Below are 21,044 nucleotides of genomic sequence, written 5' to 3' on the forward strand. Positions count from 1 at the left end.
ATGTATTTAATTACAATAAGTAGGATAAATTATGTTACACAATTGACAGCTTATTTTTTGTATTTTTAGTAGAGATGGGGTTTCACTATGTTGGCCAGGCTGGTCTCACTGTGTTGGCCAAGCATGGTTGACAGCGTTCAGTGTGATGTGGATGCTGGTCATCAGGCTTTTCACAGGGAACTGGGAGGATCCATCTGAAGACTCAGATAAGTGGAAATCAGATAAGGGAGCTTTGACTGAGTTATTAACTCCATTTTCCAGATGAGGCTATTGAAGCTTAGAAAGTTAATTGTCCATTTTTAAATGAATGACTCATATATGAAAGGCTCTAACAGAAATACAGGGAGGAGAAATCTAACTCAACCATGTAAAAGGTGATGCTAAGTAGGAAAAGTAGGAGAAGAAAATCAGGCAAATAAGAGAAAGTACATTTCAGTCTGAGAAAACAAAGGTAGTAAAGTCCAAAAAGAACATGAAAGGCTGAGCACTGTGGCTCATGCCTGTAATCCTAGCACTTTGGGAGGCTGAGGTGGGAGGATCACTTGAGCCCAGGAGTTCAAGACCATTCTGGGCAACATAGTGAGACTTCATCTCTATTTTAATAAAAATAAAAAGAACATGAAAAATGCAGAATTTAAGAAATCTGCTTAGCTAGAGGACAAGATATAGTGGGGCAGGCAGGCGTGGTGGCTTATACCTGTAATCCCAGCACTTTGGGAGGCGAAGGCGGGCAGATCATGAGGTCAGGAGATCGAGACCATCCTGACTATCATGGTGAAACCCCGTTTCTACTAGAAATACAAAAATTAGCTGGGCATGGTGGCGGGCGCCTGTAGTCCCAGCTACTCGGGAGGCTGAGGCAGGCGAATCACTTGAACCCGGGAGGCGGAGGTTGCAGTGAGCCAAGATCACCTCATTGCACTCCAGCCTGGGTGATAGGGTGAGCCTCTGTCTCAAAAAAAAAAAAAAAAAAATCATTCCCACAGCAAGATGGAGAGTGAACTGGAGTCAGGAGAACTAGAATAAAGGAGACTACCTGGTAGGCTATTGCAGAAAAATTAAGGGGACAGTGATAAGGATCTGAGTCAGTGTTGGTGACATCCCCACATGGTATTCTCTTCCCAGTAGGTCTCCTCCCTTTAGCCAACAAGTGTGAAGTGTTAAGGGGGCAATGTCACTGCAGAGCATGTCCCTGCCAGCTCCACTATTAGCTAAAAATTAAATTGTTTCTGGTAACAATTTTACCTGCCCATCTTTTCACAAATTATGGGGCTTATGACTGGGGTTAAACCCGTAAGAAAATCTCCATATAGCTTAAATATGCTTTTTGTGCAAAGCCTAGAAACCCATCAAAATGCTATATAAAGTAAAAGAGAAATCTCTAAAAGTTGGAAATAAAACAAATGTAAATGTATATTCTGCTGGCAATAACCTTAAAGAAATCATTCCAGATAACTTGAAATCTCAGTATTTGGACTGTGAACTCATAGTGTGATATACCTTACACAATCCTCCCTGTCCTCTACCCCACAAAAACAAAACTTAACCTATTTTCATTAACTATATTGTTGGTAATGTTTATGTTAATATTCTGAGACTTCTGAGTGTATATTCTTAGCTTATACTAATGAATAATTGTGTAATATTCTAATTATATCAGCTGGGTGCTGCAAATTGGAATTCTCAGTATAGTTTGATAAAGGAGACACAGACCAAATAAATTAAGTAAAAATTCTGTAGCCCTGAGTATCAGTATAACTTCGTGCTGTATTTTATATTAAAACAACAACAAATAATATCGATGTTAGTCCACAGAAAGGACTAGAAACCTAAAAACCCAGTCTCAACATTCCTAGTGCTCTGATCGCAATCGCCAAATGCCATTTTCCAGTAAAGAGGAAACAAGCCTCTTTGAAGAAATTGTTTTCAAGTCATGCAGGAAATACACAAGATGAGCCTTAGAACATCTTGTTATATCACTTAGCAAGGATGCTACCAATGACAATGAGGGGCATGCAAATAGACTCAAGAGCCAAATGAAAGAGGCTCTCACTGGCCAAAAACGGGCCAATTTGAGCATTCATAAGAGAAATCGCTTCAGTGGACTGAAGTACATCAAATATATTTAAATGCATGAATAGATAATGACATACACATTAATTATTCACTATTGGAGGATATTAATAAACAGCTCATTATTTTGAAGACCAAGGAGTTAAGCATTTATTCTTAATTTTCTCCCAAAAAGAAGATGAGGGGAAGTTTCTATCTAGAGGCATTTTAGATCATAAATGAAGGAATACTAGAATTAGAATACCATCATTTTTAATACCTCATTAATTAATAGATCAAAAACTGCTCACATTACAGAGACAACCAATAGTATGAAAAAACCAGCATGCAATCACCAAAATCCAAACTAAGAAAAACTCTACAAGGTAAACAACACTTCTTCAACAAATATATTGTAAGAGGGCAGAGAGATGCTGATAAACCAACAGGTAAGTGAACCCAAACCTGCAGCTTCAGCATCACCTGGGAATTTGTTAGAGATGCAAATTCCCAGACTCTATAGCAGGACTTACAGATCACCAACTCTGGAGTGGGGCCCAGCAGTTTGTGTTTGAACAAGGCTCTAGTGATTCTGATACACTCTAGTTTGAGGACCACAACAATAGAAGAAATTTAGGATGCGTATCAGCCAGCTGCAATATTCAGTACCTTATTTGGTTCCTTATTCCAAAAAACTGCCAAAACTTTTTACATCTATAGACAACATATAATATTAAGAAACTGTCCATTTTCTTAGGTGTAAAAATGGTATTAAGATTATACATATTTTTTAAAGCCCTAAAATATTTACAGATGATAAGATTTGCTTCCAAATAATACAGGAAGGGCAAAAGCAGGTGGGGTTACAGATGACACAAATTAGCTAGGAGCCAATAATTGTCAAAGGTGGAGGATGGGTTACCTAGGTGTTCTTTATTCATTCATTCTCTCCCTCTCTCGCTCTTTCTCTCTCTCTCTCTCTATATATATATATGTATATATAATAGTATATTTTTGAGATTTTTTTATTCTAAAATTTTTTTTAAACTCAAACTAGAATAAATTAAAACAAAAGATTATGACTTAAGCAGAATTAATCCAAAAGAAGAGAAAGTATATAGTACTTTTACTTAAAGGGCAGTATTGAAATACATAAAATAAGTATAAATAGTCTGAAAAAAACCTACTCCAGACTAGTTGTGGCAAAATGCTTTTGTTTAAGAAGTAAGCGAGATCTAGATGCTCTATCAATTGTCTGATGTCATTTTAAGTAACTGGCCCCATTGGAGAGAATGACTTACCTGGGAAGAAAGAGGTCCAGTCTGGTCAAGGGCATATGAATACCTACACATATTTGTTTTCCAATTTCCAAATTAGCTTAGCTTTTAGAATGTAACCTGTTAATAAACTCAGGTTTATCATCATTTTTAAAAGTTTACCACTTCAGCATATTATGATTGCAACCTGAGTAGACTAATGCAGATATTAGTAACGGCTGTTTTTTTTTCCCCTAGACAGGAGACAATCCATGTCTTACAACATAGGGAAAATAACCAAATTATGTGTTATGAGAGAGGTTCAGAGGCCTGTCCTGAAATGTCATCTCCAGTGATCTGGTGATGCTGTGGACCTAGAGTGTCATCCAAATAACTAGTCTTGAAATTTCTTCAGGACAAGAAATTTTTAAAAAACTAATTGTGAGGCTACAGTAGCCCTTAATAACTCCTTAAATTTAATTGTTGTGACAGGTTTACTTCCTCTGTAATATATCTTTGTTATTGTGCTTTTAAGAATAGAGTGAATATTCATAAGCAGAATAGTTCAGAAAAAAATTTAAAAGAATTTTTTAATGATATAGGGTGAATAGATGTAATCTCTCCTTTTTAACTTCTCCCTCTTATTTATTCTTTAGCATGGAAACATAATTTGTATATGAAAACCTGGTCCATAAGAAATCTGATTAGAAAGCACCAACTTCAAAGCCTCAGGGTATGAGTGATAGAGTGTGCTATACATTCTCACTTTAAAAAGGTGATGGCAGAATTCTGAGGATGGTTTCATGTTTTATTTTAGATATTTCACATTTGTCATTATTGTTATTATAAGCATAATTTTCTTCATTATCATTCAAATTATTATTTTGCTTAGAGTGGTCAATGATATGGAGAAAAGACCATTAAAAGTCATCACCATCCATTATCAGACATCATTCTGATAAAAGTAGTCTCAAAATAGGGACTTCTGTTCCCTTTCATCTGCTTTGAGCTCCTGCTGTGTTCCCACCCATGCTGACTACTTTGTAAAAAGGAGAAAAAAAAAGACAAAGTCCAACTTTAGAGAGCTCTAGTTGAGGAGATGAGGTGATGAGAAGAGAATCACCACATACCTATGAGGAGGCTGCAACATAGAGCTTGACAGCCTGGACTATTCAGCTTTACACTGGTTGAATTCCAATCCTGACTGCCACTCAATAGCTCTGTGATGCAGAGCAAGTTACTAACCTCCCCTGCCCCAGTTTCCTCATCTGTTAAATGAAAGTAAGAACAGTAATTACCTTGTAGAGTTGTCTTGGGATAATCCTTAACTTAGATAATCCATAAAACACTCAAATTTATCCACATATACATCCATATATTTTATTTCTCTGTTGACCACAGTTTCTTGTATCCCATACCTTTGCCTTGGGCAGACTCTTCTTTTTTGTCCTTGAAATGTAACCTTTAATAATTCAATTCTCTTAGTTTTATATGTCTAAACATGTCTTTATTTTGCCTCCAATATTGTGCATAAAATTCTAAGTTGACACTTATTTTCCTCAGCACTTTGAAGATATTTTTCCACTGTCTTCTGGACTTTACGGTGCTGATAAGAAAAAAGCTTGCTGTTGGTTTAACAATGATTACTTTGAAAATTATGTGTTTTTTTCTCACTGGTAGAATACTCACATTTAAGTAGACATTTGATGAATGTGCATATTTATTGATAAGACTCCACACAGGACTCCTAATTCCATAGATTATAGGGGAGGATCATGGTACAAACATCCTCCTCCCTTATGAAGGGGCATGGCAGAAACTGAAGGCTATTGTGACTAAAAGGAAGCTCTGCAAGATTAATAACATATAACTATAACCTTGCCTCCAAGGGGGATCTAAGAGTGTCCCCACAAGAATCTGAGAGACTGTAAGAGGATATGAAGAGAACAGCTGAGGACCCTTATTTTTATTTATTTATTTATATTTAATTTTTTTTTCAGACATCAGTGTTACTTGCCAAGACCCTCATTTTTAAACTCCCACGAGTTATTACGTTCCTTTCCACTCTTGCTTTCCAATTCCTACACTAGGACAAGTCTGTATTTTGAGTATATGAGTCAAGTATGGCAAAAACTACAGTACTTTAAAAACTTTTATTTTAGTCCTTCCTGGCCCATGCTAAAACTTACATCTAGAAATATGGCAAAACAAAATGAAACAGATCTCTCCTTGTACATAAAATAGCTAAAAATTTGGCCTCTTTATTGATCTTATGTCATATATTTGGCTTGAAATAAAACAACAAAAAAACAAACAGTTACAATTAAGGGTTATACAAACTAAATTTTTCTTCTAAATCTCTAAATGCGCTTAGAGAGCAACTTGCAGGGCATACACAGGGCCTTGAGAGTCGGTCCCACAGAAAATACTCATGTAAATGAAACAAGAAGGATGCTATTTGCTTTTCATTACATAAACATCACCTGAACTTAACTAATCAATCCACTTATTTGATAAAAATCATCTAGGACCAAAAGCACTATCAAGTTTGCTGGGTGCCATTTTCACTCTAATCATACCAAAAAGGCCTAGAAATAATTCGAAACTAGAAAGAGGCCCAAGTAGTAAGGCTACCTGTGGCTCTTGCTGAAAAACATTTGCCAGTCTGATGTGCGTGTGTCTAGAAAGAATGGTAGAAAATAAAGAGTTCTGCTTGAGTTCAGGAGAACTTCCCAGAAGGAGGTGGTGGGCCAAGAAATCCACCTGCCTGCTTGGTGGCGGCTCGTGAAGGGGCAAGGCCAAGAATCTTCTGAATGTTCTGTGAAGAAAACAGAGTAAGGATAGGGTTTTAGTATCAAATATACAGAAGATGTATTTTATGTAGCTCTCAGGCAAAGGAAACTCATATAGATTAAAAGTATCATTATGACCTGCAATAGGATGATTATCACTATGTTAATTTTAAAAAGGCCTACAATGTAATGAAAATCACAGAACAGTAAAAGCCTTCCTTACCTGATGAGACCTTGGTCTACTAATGAAAGTGGTTGATTTTTTTCAAGCAGACAATGATAAAAGGAGATAATCTTTTTAACAAGAAGCATATGAAGAATATTCATTAGCTATTTCTTATGGGCATTTTCTTTGAGTATGGGTCTGCTGGCTGGATTTGTCATTACTGCACTGTCTATAATTTTCAGTTTCGGCCAGGTGTGGTGGCTCACGCCTGTAATACCAGCACTTTGGGAGGCCAAGGCAGGTAGATCACTTGAGGCCAGGAGTTCAAGACCAGCTTGGACAGGATGGTAAAACCCCATTTCTACTAAAAATACAAAATAATTAGCTGAGTGTTGTGGCGTACGCCTGTAGTCCCAGCTACTCGGGAGGTTGAGGCATGAGAGTCCCCTGAACCCAGGAGGCAGAGGCTGCATGAGCCAAGATTGCACCACTGTACTCCAGCCTGGGCAGCAGAGTGAGATTCTGTCTAAAAAATCAGTTTCAGTTTCTTTACAGTGTTGAAAGTACTTAGAAACCTGCAAAGCACTCTGAGTTCAGAATTCTCTTAAATTTTCAGCACCGCCCATCTTTTTCCATTGTTTCATCTACATCTAATGCAATTTCTTAAGAAACTCACTTTTATTCAGTTTTTAAAAATGTATTTCATTCTCATAATAATGTTTTGGTTTTTTTTTTTTTTTTTTTTTGAGGCGGAGTCTCACTCTGTCATCCAGGCTAGAGTGCAGTGGCGCGATCTCGGCTCACAGTAACCTCTGCCTCCTGGGTCAAGTGATTCTCCCTGCCTCAGCCTCCTGAGTAGCTGGGATTATAGGCGCCTGCCACCATGCCCAGCTAATTTTTGTATTTTTTTTAGTAGAGATGGGGTTTCATCTCTACTAAAGTTCAATTGGCGAGGCTGGTCTTGAACTCTTGACCTCAGGTGATCTGCCTGCCTCAGCCTCCTAAAGTGCTGGTATTACAGGTGTAAGCCACCATGCCTGGCCAAAACCCCTCCCCGCGCCCCCCTGCTTTTTTTTTTTTAGGATGGAGTCTGGTTCTTGTCGCCCAGGCTGGGGTGCAATGGCATGATCTCAGCTCACTGCGACCTCCGCCTCCCGGGTTCAAGCAATTCTCCTGCCCCAGTAGCTGCTGCTCCCAAGTAGCTGGGATTACAGGCATGCACCACCACGCCCAGCTGATTTTTGTATTTTTAGTAAAGACGAGGTTTCACCATATCGGCCAGGCTGGTCTCAAACTCCTGACCTCAAGTGATCCGCTCGCCTCAGCCTCCCAAAGTGCTGGGATTATGGGCATGAGCCACTGCGTCCAGCCAATGTAGCGTTTTATAAGAGGAAAAAAACCTTAGAGATCCTGATTATTCTTGCCCAATTCCTTCATTTTATATCTGAAGAAACTAAAACTCAGAAAGGTATGATGGATGGCTTATCCAGAATTACAAAGCTAAATTAAGAGCACAGTTAGAATTTAAACCTATTTTGTTTTGACCCTAAATCTAATGGATTCTCTTACACAGTAGTCTCTATGTTAAAGTTTTGCTCTTCAGAACAAACTCCATTCTGTGGTAGGCAGGTTTACATGCACTAAACTATTCATCCAGTAGTTACTGAGTACCTACTGGATACTATGAGAATATCCATTCCCAGGCTTCTCTGCAAGCATACACACCCTCAATCCTTCATCATGAAGAATGATGACTATTATGGATAAGAGTGTATATTGAGGTAACACTGTTAGAATACAACAGAATGTTTAAATATGGAGGACAAACTTTAAGGACTCATCTAAATTATATTTACCATAAAATATTTCAATACATACATTCCACAATACTATAGCTCATGCTTTAAAAAGACATCTGAAACAGGTGAAGAAAAAAATCAATCGTTAGTACATTAGGATACTTCTCCTTAGTAAAGATGGAAAATGATGTGACTTTGTATTTCTTTTTCTGAGATGCGGTCTTGCTCTGTCACCCAGGCTGCAGTGCAGTGGTGTGGTCACAGCTCATTGCAACCTCCACTTCCCGGGCTCAAGCATTCTTCCCACCTTAGCCTTCCGAGGAGCTGGGACTACAGGCATGCCACCATACCCAGTTAATTTTTGTATTTTTAGTAGAGTCGGGGTTTTGCCATGTTGGCCACGCTGGTCTCAAACTCTTGGGCTCCAGTGATCCGCTCACCTCAGCCTCCCAAAGTGCTGGGATTATCGGGGTGGGCCACCATGCCTGGTCTACTTTGCATTATCTTTTTTTTTTTTTTTTTTTTTTTTTTTTTTTTTTTTTTTTTTTTTTTTGAGGCAAAGTCTCACTCTGTTGCCAGGCTGGAGTGCAGTGGTGCGATCTTGGCTTACTGCAACCTCCGCCTCCCGGGTTCAAGCGATCCTCCTGCCTCAGCCTCCCAAGTAGCAGGGACTACAGGCGCGCACCACCATGCCCAGCTAATTTTTTGTGTTTTTAGTAGAGACAGGGTTTCACTATGTTGGCCAGGATAGTCTCGATCTCTTGACTTCGTGATCCACCCGTCTCGGCCTCCCAAAGTGCTGGGATTACAGGTGTGAGCCACCATACCCGGCCTACATTACTTTTATAATAAAAATAGCTCCTTAAAGCTCACCTCCAAAAAACCCATTACACAAAGCAGTAAAAAGACCAAATGATGTCACTAATTTGCAATTTCTTTAGTTAATTAATAAGTATTTCCTGAGCACCTACAATGTATTTAGCACTAAACTAGGCATTAAGGGAAATTGCTTTAAAGATAAAATTTGAAATAGTAAGACATACAGAATTAGCTGCTGATAAACATACTTGTCTAGTTAACAAATACAGTAATATAGCCTAGAAAAAATACACAAGGGATTCTTGCTCAGTTATTCTGAAGGGTCAAATAGATGAGTCCTTAAAACTTTAGAGATTAAAAACCAATGTAAAAATGTTGGATGCCCTTTATAGGTTTACTGTGATTTAAAGAAGATGATTGAAAAAATAAAAAATAAATAATATTTTGAAGAAATGAGAAACTGAACTGGTAGTCTGTTGAATTTCATTTACTAACTCAAAATATTTAAATGACTACTGAGGGTAAGCCACTGCTCTAGATGGGAATATCTCAAATATCAATAGCAGCAACAAAAAAGTGTTAAAAATGAGACACTTCAGTAGCCACAAAGTACATGGAAATTCAGGCAACTCTATCCTTTCCATGTGGCTCTTGCCACAGACCCATTTTGGGAACACTAAATTAAATGTATCGGTGTTACATTACGCAAGTATTTGTATTTTAACACAAACGCTCTGCATTTACTGCATGCAATTTTATCCTTTAGTGAAATTCTAAACTAATCTGTTTAAATTCCTATAGTCTCACAGGTGAAACCTAGGTCTTCTATTTTTCTCAGATAGACTTCCCCTGCTTTCCCATCAGTAAAATCTTTGTAGGAACTAAGTGATGGTCTCAAGATGCAAGAGCCACAGGTAAAAGGACCAGAGGTCACTAACATCTCTATAGTAGTAACATCCTACATTTCTACACACTTTAAAGTTTGCAAACAGTTCTAAGGACTAGATAGTAGTCCTTAGTTATCCCTGCTGTTGAGATGAGAAAGTTGATGCAGGGAGAGGTTACAAGTCAGAAAGTGAACTGATACAACTCAAAGTGCAGTTTTCCTTTATTAAGCCGCCTCTCTGTAACAGACTGTTACCTTAGGAATAAGAAAGTCACATAAAGAAGTAAAAAAAAAAAAAAAAAAAAAGAATAAAATATCGTATAACAGGCCTATTTTTAAAAAATCACAATTACGTTGTTAAATGAGCAAATGCTTTCTCTCTCTCTCTCTCTATATATATACACACACACACATATATATACACACACGCATACACACACACACATATATATATACCCATGCACATATAAAATACAGTTGCTATGCAAAAAACCCATGGAATGTACAATGCAAAGAATGGACCCTAATATAAACTATGGATTTGGGGGTAATAATGATATGTCAGCATAGATTAATCAATAATAACAAACGTACCACTCTGGTGGAGAAAGTTGATAGAGGGGTGTGCTATGCATATGTGGGGGCAAGGCATATATATGAAATCACTGTACCTTCCACTCAATTTTGCTGTGAACCTAAAACTGTTCTAAAAAATAAGGTCTTTATATAAAAAGGAATATAAAGTATTTAAGAATATATAGTAAGATAATAGTTGTATTAATAATAGTTGTATACTTTTTCTCATACCTTGCCTTCCCCAACTTTCTGAAATACTGCTAAGTGGAATACTTTTAAAATAAAGAAAAATATTCTTGTGGGTGCTATTTTAAAGTGAAGGTCATAGTATGAAGCGAAAAAAAAGAATAACAACAATAATAATGGTTAACAGTTACTGAGTACTTACACTCTGTAAGGCATTGTTCTAAGCACTTTATGTGTATGTTCTCATTTAAATCCTCACAACTTAATGAAGTGGACATTATTATCCTTGCATGCAGATAAGAAAAATAAGATACCAACTGTCAGGCTGTAATTCAATAAATTCACTGAATATCACACTGTACAACAGGCACTTTTGTAAATATTATCTCATTACATCTTTCAACAATCTCATCCATTAAACTTAACCTGACTGCTTTCCTATAATCTCTCAATTTTTCTTTCTTTCTTGAGGTCAAGTTTTCAGGCCTTGTTAATTAGCAAGATTTAGTTTAGAAATATGCATTTAGGCCAGGACTGGTAGCTCACGCCTGTAATCCCAGCACTTTGGGATGTCAAGGCGGGTGGATCATCTGAGGTCAGGAGTTCGAGAGCAGCCTGGCCAGCATGGTGAAACCTATCTCTACATGCGCCTGTAATCCTAGCTACTTGGGAGGCTGACGCAGGGGACTCATTTGAAACCTAGGAGGCAGAGGTTGTAGGAGATCGTGCTGCTGCACTCCAACCTGGGTGACAGAGCAAGACTCCATCTCAAAACAAACAACAAAAAAAAGAAATATGCATTTAGCTAAAAGTTAGGAGTTTTAATATATAATAAAGATGCTATGAAAGAAAATACAAATGCAAAATATAGTAAGATGCAATCAAGTTTTGGAAAAATGTAAAACAATTATTTTGAATTCCTGTCCAGTCCTGTGTAACAGGGTAACAAATGAAGAGTGTATACCCAGAAGAGAAAAACAAAGGAAAACCATCTTCCTGTAATTGTGTCTTCTATTGGCAGGAAAACCAGAAAAATACCACCACAGGATTTGTGTTCCTTCCTCTTTACAAAGATTAAGAACCAGTGATCAAGAAGAGGAAGTTGTTGGTTGTTAACTGGATATTTTGGGACGACTCAGGTCAATGGCGATAAACACATTCTGTGAAATATTATTCCTTAGTCATTTAGCTAAAATAACACACCTATGGCAATCTTCAGTTCACTCTGTTAGTTTCTCTGACATCTGGCAACCGGTCTTCACTTCCAATTAATCACAATATCTCATTAATTCCCGTAATACAATCTTTACTGTATCAACAAAGCTCTGTATAAAATCTAATCACCTCAAAATGACCCTTTTCAGTATCACCAGGGCTCTCACATTATATCTAACTAGACTATTTCGGAAAAATAATGTAGAGATTAAATATTTACTTAAAAAAAACCCAACAGTACAAGCTTGATATCACTGAAATATTATTGGGTTAGCAATCAGAAAACATGGGTTATAGTGCTGACAAACTATACAATAAAACAACAGGAATGATCTTTTCATTTTACCAAGTCTCAATTTCCTTACTGTTAAAAAAAGAGGGTTGATTAGATCAATCATTTTCAGACCCTTAAAGCCTTTAACAACTCTTATTTTTTAACTTTTAAAATAAATTTCTATTCTTTTTTTTTTTTTTGAGACGAAGTCTCACTCTGTCGTCCAGGCTGGAGTGCAGTGGTGCGATCTCGGCTCACCGCAACCTCCACCTCCCGAGTTCAAGCAATTCTCTTCCTCAGCCTTCCGAGTAGCTGGGATTACAGGGCCTGCCACCATGTCGGCTAATTTTGTATTTTTAGTAGAGACAGGGTTTCACCATCTTGGCCAGGCTAGTCTTGAACTTCTGACCTCATGATCCACCTGCCTCGACCTCCCAAAGTGCTGGGATTACAGGTGTGAGCCACCGCACTCGGCCCATCTTTTTTTTTTTTGCACACAATTCACAGAGATTAAAAGAAGCTTTTTGAAAAATAAAATGTGATGTAAAAAAGCCCAATACAGAAAACAAAATAAGGTAGAAAACTGAAGCTCCCTTCTGGGTCCTTCTTAACACATATATTACAGAGTAGAAATAAACATTCTGAAAGGTAAGCACATCAAATCTGCACTAGAGTAATGTCACTTCCTTTGTAATGATCAATGAATATTTTCTGTTTTAGGTTGACCAAAGGCCCTCTGTAATAGAGGTCTTTTCTGCTGGGGTCAAGGGATTAAATGACAATCTCTTTCCCTCTCACTTCCTCCTTCCTTTCCTCTTTCTCTTTCTCCCCTATCTTTCCAATGAAAACGTCCCTAGATCTCTTTTAGCTCCTTCTTTGAGGATCAATCAAGGAGAATATTCTGAATTTCAGTTTAGTGCAGAGACAAAATGTTTTATTTTTTGAAAATCTCATAATGGAGGGAATAACCCCAGTCGGCACTGTGAGGAGTGTCTAAAACTCAGAATAAACTACAGTCTTACTGGTTCGAAGAACCAAAAAGCAAGGTTCAGGAAAACCACAGCTACTGAAAATAAAGAAAGAATCCTGGAAAACAGAGAGACAACGAAACAGGAGCCTCACATTTTGCGTATAAACTCTGCCCCCAAATCTCTGCTTAATTTTTTTTTTTTTTTTTTGAGACAGAATCTTGCTGTCACCCAGGCTGGAGTGCAGTGGCGCAGACTCAGCTCACTGCAACCTCCGCCTCCCAGTTTCAAGTGATTCTCATGCCTCAGCCTCCTGAGTAGCTGGGATTACAGACGTGTACCACCAAGCATGGCTAATTTTTGTATTTTTGGTAGAGACGGGGTTTCACCATGTTGGCAATGTTGATCTCGAACTCCTGACCTCAAGTGATCTACCCACCTCGGCCTCCCAAAATGCTGGGATTACAGGCATGAGCCACCACACCTGGCTCTGCTTAATTTTTAAACTACGTGCAAGGCAGCCTATAAGCAGCCCAGTTAAGACTAAAATAACTGACCTGAGACTTCAGCTGCCATCTACCACAAAGAAGAGTTTGGAGTTTGAGTGCTGCTATGGTTTGAATGTTCGTGTCCCTTACAAATTCATATGTTGAATCCAAACTACCAAGGTGTTAGAAGGTGGAGCCTTTGGGAGGTGATTAGGTCACAAGGGTTCTGCCCTCTTTAATGGGATTAATGTCCTCTTTAAAAAAAGGTACCAGAGAGCTGCCCTGTGCCTTCCACCATGTGAGGATGCAGACAGAAGGCACTCTCTATGAAGCAGGCAGGAAACAGGCCCTCACCAGACACTGAATGTGCCTTGATTTTGGACTTCCCAGCCTCTGAAAGAGTAAGAAATCAATTTCTATTGTTTGTGGTATTTTGTTACAGTAGCCCTAATGGACTAAGACAAATGCCAGGTTAACTGCCTGCCTAAACAAAAATATCAACACTTCTTCCAAAGAATAAAAGAATCCAGAATCTCTTCAACCTATCATTTACATTATCCAGGATATGATCCAAAATTACTAAATATATCAAGAAACTGGAAAATATACTGTTACTTAAGAGAACAGGCCGGGTGCAGGGGCTCACGCCTGTAATCCCAACACTTTGGGAGGCCGAGGCAGGTGGATCACCTGAGGTCAGGTATTTGAGATCAGCCAGCCTGACCAACATGGTAAAACCCGGTCTCCATTAAAATTACAAAATTAGCCTGGCATGGTGGCGGGCACCTGCAATCTCAGCTACTCAGGAGGCTGAGACAGGAGAATCACTTGAACTGGGAGGTCTAGGTTGCAGTGAGCTGAGATCGCGCCACTGCACTCCAGCCTGGGAGACAAGAGCAAGACTCCATCTCAACAAAAAAAAAAAAAAAAAAAAAAAAAACAGGCAATGGAGTCCAAATTCCAAATGCTGGAATTAGCACAGAAGGTGTTTTTGTTTTGTTTTTCAGACAGGGTCTCGTTCTGCTGCCCAGGCATGAATGCAAAGGCATGATCACAGCTTACCTCAAACCTGACTTCCAGGGCTCAAGCAATCCTCCCACTTAAGCCTCTATAGCCCAGCAGCTGGGACTACAGGTACATGCCACTGTGCCCAGCTAATTTTTGTATTTTTTGTAGAGACGAGATTTTGCCCTGTTGTCACTTGGGCTCAAGTGAGCCTCCTGCCTCAGCTTCCTAAATGCTGAACAGGCATGAGCCACCACACCCAGCGTAGCAGACAAGGTTTTTAAAGCAGCTAAATAATTATGGACACAAAACATGGCTCATAATATATTAACAAACAAGAAATCTCAGGAAGAATGCCAAATAAAGCAAAAATTCTGAAACTGAAAAATATAATACCTAAAATTCAAAAATCGTTGGGTGGGCTTAGGGTTAACACAGATTAGAGGAGTCTATGAACTTGAAGACAGATCAACAGAAATTATCCCATCTGAAGAACAGAAAAAAACAAGAGTAAAAAAAATTCAATGTAGCTTCAGTGTTCTGTTGGACAATACCAAAAAAGACTAATATATAAGCAACTGGTGTTCCAGAAGAAGAAGAGAGAGAGAATGAGGCAGAAAATAGTTGAAGAAATAGTGATTGAAATTTCCCTACATTTAATGAAAACCATAAGTCTTAGCAGGAAAAACTTTTAAAAAATACCCTAGGCACATCATAGTCAAATTTCTGAGAACCAATCTCAAAGAGAAAATCTGAAAGTAGCTAGAGAAAAGTGACATTACTTACGAGGACACAAAGATATGAAGAACTTTTCAGAAACAATGGAGGCCAGAAAATAGGAGAAAGGCATTTAAAATGCTTAAAGGTTAAAAAAAACAAAAAAGCCAACCCAGAATTCTATGTCCAGTGAAAATATCCTTCAAGAATGAAGATAAAATATTTTCAGATAAATGAAGAGTAAGAGAATTTGTCACCAGCAGACTTGTACTATTAGAAGCATAAGAAAGAAAAATGAAATTGCTTCATGCTATACCGTGAGGTAAAGATTCGGGCAATCCTTCTCAGTGACAAGCTTCACTTCCTGTTACATCTCACCAACAGCTCTAGATTCAGTAGTCCCTAGATCCATTACAAACATTCATGCCTCCGTGTTTCCTATGCCAAGAACACTTAAGAATGGAAAGTTGCCAGGTGCTTAGCACTTTGGGAGGCCCAGGTGGGTGGATCACCTGAGGTCAGGAGTTCAGATCAGCCTGGCCAACATGGCAAAACCCTGTCTCTATTAAAAATGCAAAAATTAGCCAGGTGTGATGGTGGGAGCCTGTAATCTCAGCTACTCAGGAGGCTGAGGCAGGAGAATCACTTGAACCCGGGAGGCAGAGGTTTCAATGAGCCGAGATCGAGCCATTGCACTCCAGCCTGGGTGACAGAGCGACATTCTGTCTCACAACAACAACAAAAATAAACTCAGAATTGCTCTTTGTTGCTTAAAGTGAAATATATACATTGTGGTTTATTTTATTTATTTATTTATTTATTTATTTATTTATTTATTTATTTATTTATTTTGAGACAGAGTCTCACTCTGTCGCCCAGGCTGGAGTGCAGTGGCACGATCTTGGCTCCCTGCAAGTTCTGCCTCCAGGTTCACACCATTCTCCTGCCTCAGTCTCCCAAGTACCTGGGACTACAGGCGCCCGCCACTACGCCCAGCTGATTTTTTTTTGTATTTTTTTAGTAGAGACAGGGTTTCACAGTGTTAGCCAGGATGGTCTCAATCTCCTGACCTCATGATCCACCCACCTCGGCCTCCCAAAGTGCTGGGATTACAGGTGTGAGCCACCGCACCTGGCGCGTTACATCGTGTTTTATTAAGATATCAACCCAAGCCACAATTTTAAAATCTGAGACTTAACAAATTAAAGAGCAATATTCCACAGAGATCAAAGGATCTATGCTAAACCAAGAGAGATCTGTATTGTCATTACCTTAGCTTTCACTAGGATAAACTCCTGCTATGGTTTGAATGTGTCCCCGAAAAGTTCATGTGGTGGAAGTTTAATCCCTCTGCCCTCATGAATAGATTCATGTCATTATCACGGGAGTGGGTTCCTTATCACGAGTGGCTTTGCTATAAAAGTAAGCTCTCTCTGGTTCTCGCTCTTGCCCTCTCACCATGTGATGTCCTCTACCACGTTATGATGCAGCAGGAAGGCCCTCAGCAGATGCCAGCACCATGCTCTTGGACTTCCTGCAGAACTGTGAGCTAAATTGTCTTTATAAATTAGCCAGGCTGTGGTATACTGTTACAGCAATAGAAAATGAGCTAAGGCAGCTCTATTACAGAGACCATTTCAAAAATTTAAGTATATACCTCAGCTAAGCAAGAGTACAACTTATTGGTGGACATAATCATTTAGCTATTCAACAAACACTTCAAACTCAGCGTGTCTTCTAACCAACATACTCTTCTTTCTTCTATTCCCAACCTCTTAGTGCAACTAGTCCCCATTTGGTCACCAAAATCAGAAACCTGAAAGTCATCTTAGTTCTTCCTTTCTCCTTCACATTAAATCAGTAAGTTCAGCTGGTTTCCCCTTCTATTTATTTCTCAATCTTGTCCCATCCTTTTCATCCCTTTCTTCACTGTTATAGTTTATAACATAATGATTTTTTGCTAGACTATTATAATAGTCCTTGGTATTTCTGTATTTTAGTCATGCTCCTCTTATAGCTAACCTTCACAATGCAGTAAGTGCCAGAAAATATTTGCCAGAAAAGGAAGCCTTGAAACTTGATTGCGTTTAAAAGGAAGAAGAGGGAGGCATTCAGAAATAAGGAAAAACAGAAGCAAAAAGTACATCTGAGTGAGTGTAACATGAAAACTATTAAGCAAGCCAGAATGGGCAAAGTGCTGTATTTGTGGGGATATGATGGGATATGAATTGAGAAAAATATTAAGCAACACAATGACAAAGATCTTGGTGAGCCATGAACTATAATTCAATTTCCCATTGATTCTCACATGCCAGGGTGATAATGGTTTGAATCTGTGTCCCCACCCAAATCTCATGTCAAATTGTGTGGTTTAGCACCATCCCCCTTGATACTGTTCTTGTGAGAGTGAGTGAGTTCTCACGAGATCTGGTTGTTTAAAAGTGTGTAGTATCTCCCTCCTCTCTCTCTTATTCCTACTCTGGCCATGTGACATGCCTGCTCCCCTTCTGCATTCTGCCATGATTCTAAGTTTCCTGAGACCTCCCCAGAAGTTGAGCAGATGCTAGCATCATGCTTCCTGTACCAGCCTGCAGAGCCATAAGCCAATTAAACCTCTTGTCTTTATAAATTACCCAGTCTCAGGTATTTCTTCATAGCTATGCAAGAACAAACTAATACACAGGGCAACAAAAACTCTTCTGCCACAGACAGTATTCAGAAGGAGGGGAGAAAAAGAGAATCACTTGTGTAACAAATACTGAAAATGTTATGTTCCTATTTACTGCATGTGCAAACCTTTCCACTACAAAGCCTGCCAAATGGCAGTATGTTCAGAAACTGAATAATGCCTTAAAATAAAGAATTATTCAGCCAGAGACCTTAATTATCTTTTTTTTTTTTTTTTTCTTTTTTGAGACAGGGTCTCACTCTGCTGCCCAGGCTAAAGTCCAGTGATGTAATCAAGTCTCACTGCAAACTCAAATTCCCAGGCTTTTGTGACCTTCCCACCTTGGGTAGCTGGGACTACAGGCACATGCCACCATACCCAGCTAATTGTTAAATTTTTTGTAGAGATGGAGTCTCACAATGTTGCCTAGGCTGGTCTCAAATTCCTGAGCTCAAGTGATCCTCACGCCTCAGCCTACCAACGTGCTGGAATTACAGGCATGAGCCACAGCACCCCGCCACCCTTTCACTTTCATAGTTCCATCTCAAAAGCCACTTCATTCTCTAAACCTTTCTGCCCGAACCCTTCCCCACTAATCGAATGTTATAGCTCTCTTACGGGCCTTCATAACCCTTTTACTTCCTTAGTTCTCACTCTTTTTCACTGTGAATGTCAAATTACCAAGTTGGCCAAATGTAAATTCTATAACCTAAACTTTGTCTCTACTGCGAATAACCTAAAATTACCACATTGTTAAACTTACTTGTGCTCCTGAGCTGCTAAACGGTGCTGGTATATAATGAAGAAATGATACTGGGAAGACCAAACGCACTCTCTACTTTTGTAGCTTTAGGCAGTTGTAATAAAGAAGAAGCCTGAGAGCTCTAAGAATGGGATGTGGAATCCATGTTTGGTTTTATCACTGCTTCTCATCCCTAAGGATCAGTCATCTAGACCTACAGCCACTTAAAATGGCTTTTGGAAGATACACTGAAATTCTAGAATGAGCAACTGAAAGAACTCAGTAACAATGAGTAAACATTTCTAGTATTTTAAAAGTAAAAGTTAATTGGTATGACAGCAAGGAAAAATATACATATTAAATGGTAGATGTGATCACTCACCTGTCGAATTGACATAGTACAGAGAATATACAGGAAAATGAAGGAACAGTCTGTGGTATCATCTCCCAGCAGATTTCGATGAGACAGTCCTTGGATGTAAGAAAGAGGGGTAAAAGGAAGCTTTGCCACCACTCTACCATCAAATCTAAAAGAAAAAAAAAAACCAAAGAATTGTTATTTTTGGAAGACTGACAAGTTTCTTACTTCTAAAGAAGAATCTGGGACAGAAATAGAGCTTTAAGTCTCTGATCTCTGAAAAACAAAGAGAGGGTGACATGATAAAAATACACATGAACCTGATGTGCCACGATGTAAGGAAGAGCCTAGATTATTCTCATAAATCTTTTCTTAAATTAGTGGTTCTCAATTCTTTTGGTATCAAGACCCCTTTATATATTGACAAATTATTTAGGACCCTAAAAACTTTGCGTTTATGTAGCTTATAGTTGTTAATATTTACTGTATTAGAAATTAAAAATGAGAAATGTTTAATATTTATTTACATTTTTTGAGACAGAGTCTTGCTGTGTCGCCCAGACTGGAGTGCAGTGGCACAATCTTGGCTCACTGGAACCTTCGCCTCCCGGGTTCAAGTGATTCTCCTGCCTCAGCCTCCCAAGTAGTTGGGATTACAGGTGTGTGCCACCATGCCTGGCTAATTTTTGTATTTTTAGTTGAGACGGGGATTCATCATTTTGGCCAGGCTGGTCTCCAACTCCTGACCTCAGGCGATCTGCCTGCCTTGGCCTCCCAAAGTGCTGGGATTACAGGCGTGAGCTACCGCCTCCGGCCAGAAAATCTTTTATATCTTGTAAGTCATTTAATTATATGAAGTTGAACATGCATGAGACCTTAAACCAGCAGCAAATCTGAGAAAACTTCTGATAGTTCTTTTTTTTTTTTGAGATGGAGTCTTGCTCTGTCACCCAGGCCGGAGTGCAGTGGCACCATCTCAGCTCACTGCAACCTCCGCCTCCTGGTTCAAGCGATTCTGCTGCCTCAGCCTCCTGAGTAGCTGGGATTACAGGCATGCACCAGCACACCCAGCTAATTTTTGTATTTTTAGTAGAGACGGGGTTTCACAATGTTGGCCTTGATGGTCTTGATCTCTTGACCTCGTGATCTGCCCGCCTCAGCCTCCCAAAGTGCTACAGGAATAGAAGCTTGTTATAAGGAACAGAAATTGGTGTCTAGGATAATAAAGAAAAAAATTGGGAAGAGAAAAAGGAAGGTGCAAAGACAGAGATGATTCACAATAGGTGGATTATGTCTTTAAGTGCACTTACTCTGTGACTCCAGAGGGTAGGACCACTGCTCACGAGTACAGATATAGGGAGGCATATTTTGGCCCAATAAAAGGAATTATTTTCAAACTCTAAAAACCACACAATAAAAGTACTAGTTATCTCAGAAACCACTAAGCTCCTCATTGTTGGAAATAAAGGATGACAAATTATCTGCTAGAGACATTACTGATGAGCTTTCTGTATTGGGAGAGAAGTTATGTGTTAAACGACTTTTAAGATGTCTTCCAGGCCGGGCGTGGTGGCTCATACCAGCACTTTGGAAGGCTGAGGCAGGCGGATCTCCTAAACTGCTGACTCACCTAAAGTCAGAGTTTCGAGACCAGCTGACCAACATGGAGAAACCCTGTCTCTACCAAAAATACAAAATTAACCAGGCATGGTGGTGCATGCCTGTAATCCCAGCTACTCGGGAGGCTGAAGCAGGAGAATCACTTGAACCTGGGAGGCGGAGGTTGTGGTGAGCCGAGATCGCGCCATTGCACTCCAGGCTGGGCAACAAGAGCCCAACTCTGTCTCAAAAAAAAAAAAAAAAAAACTCTTTCAATTCTAAAATCCTGTTATTTCAACTTTATGTAAATGATTCAGGAAGAGATGCCAGAAAGAACAATGAGAAATAAGTAGCTATATCTAGTCCTTTTTCTGGCAATCTGGGAGTTCAAGTCCTTCCCTTCTTAATCTAACCTTAGATTTTTTTTCCTTAAAGCATCTGCCAGCTGTTAACAAATTTTAAGAGTGTAAGGTTATTT

The 21,044-nt window shown here is 39.1% G+C and overlaps 1 protein-coding gene across 2 annotated transcripts in view; it reads right to left on the reverse strand.

Annotated features, from left to right (window-relative positions):
- Window positions 1-4,798: 4,798 nt before the first annotated feature.
- The window catches only part of TMCO1 (transmembrane and coiled-coil domains 1), a 40,987-nt gene continuing 24,741 nt past the window's right edge, over window positions 4,799-21,044 (reverse strand). Inside the window, exons 6-7 of one of the 2 annotated variants that reach the window (XM_011979890.1) lie at window positions 18,992-19,136; window positions 4,799-6,126 (exon numbers count right to left, since the gene is read on the reverse strand). In XM_011979890.1, the coding sequence (XP_011835280.1) occupies window positions 6,028-6,126; window positions 18,992-19,136 (244 nt within the window). In that variant the 3' untranslated portion in view covers window positions 4,799-6,027. Of the gene's footprint in view, window positions 6,127-18,987; window positions 19,137-21,044 lie in introns of both variants that reach the window. The other variant, XM_011979889.1, reaches the window with a different exon arrangement.

Source organism: Mandrillus leucophaeus, unplaced genomic scaffold (genome assembly GCF_000951045.1).
Source record: "Mandrillus leucophaeus isolate KB7577 unplaced genomic scaffold, Mleu.le_1.0 Scaffold207, whole genome shotgun sequence".
NCBI lineage: Eukaryota > Metazoa > Chordata > Mammalia > Primates > Cercopithecidae > Mandrillus > Mandrillus leucophaeus.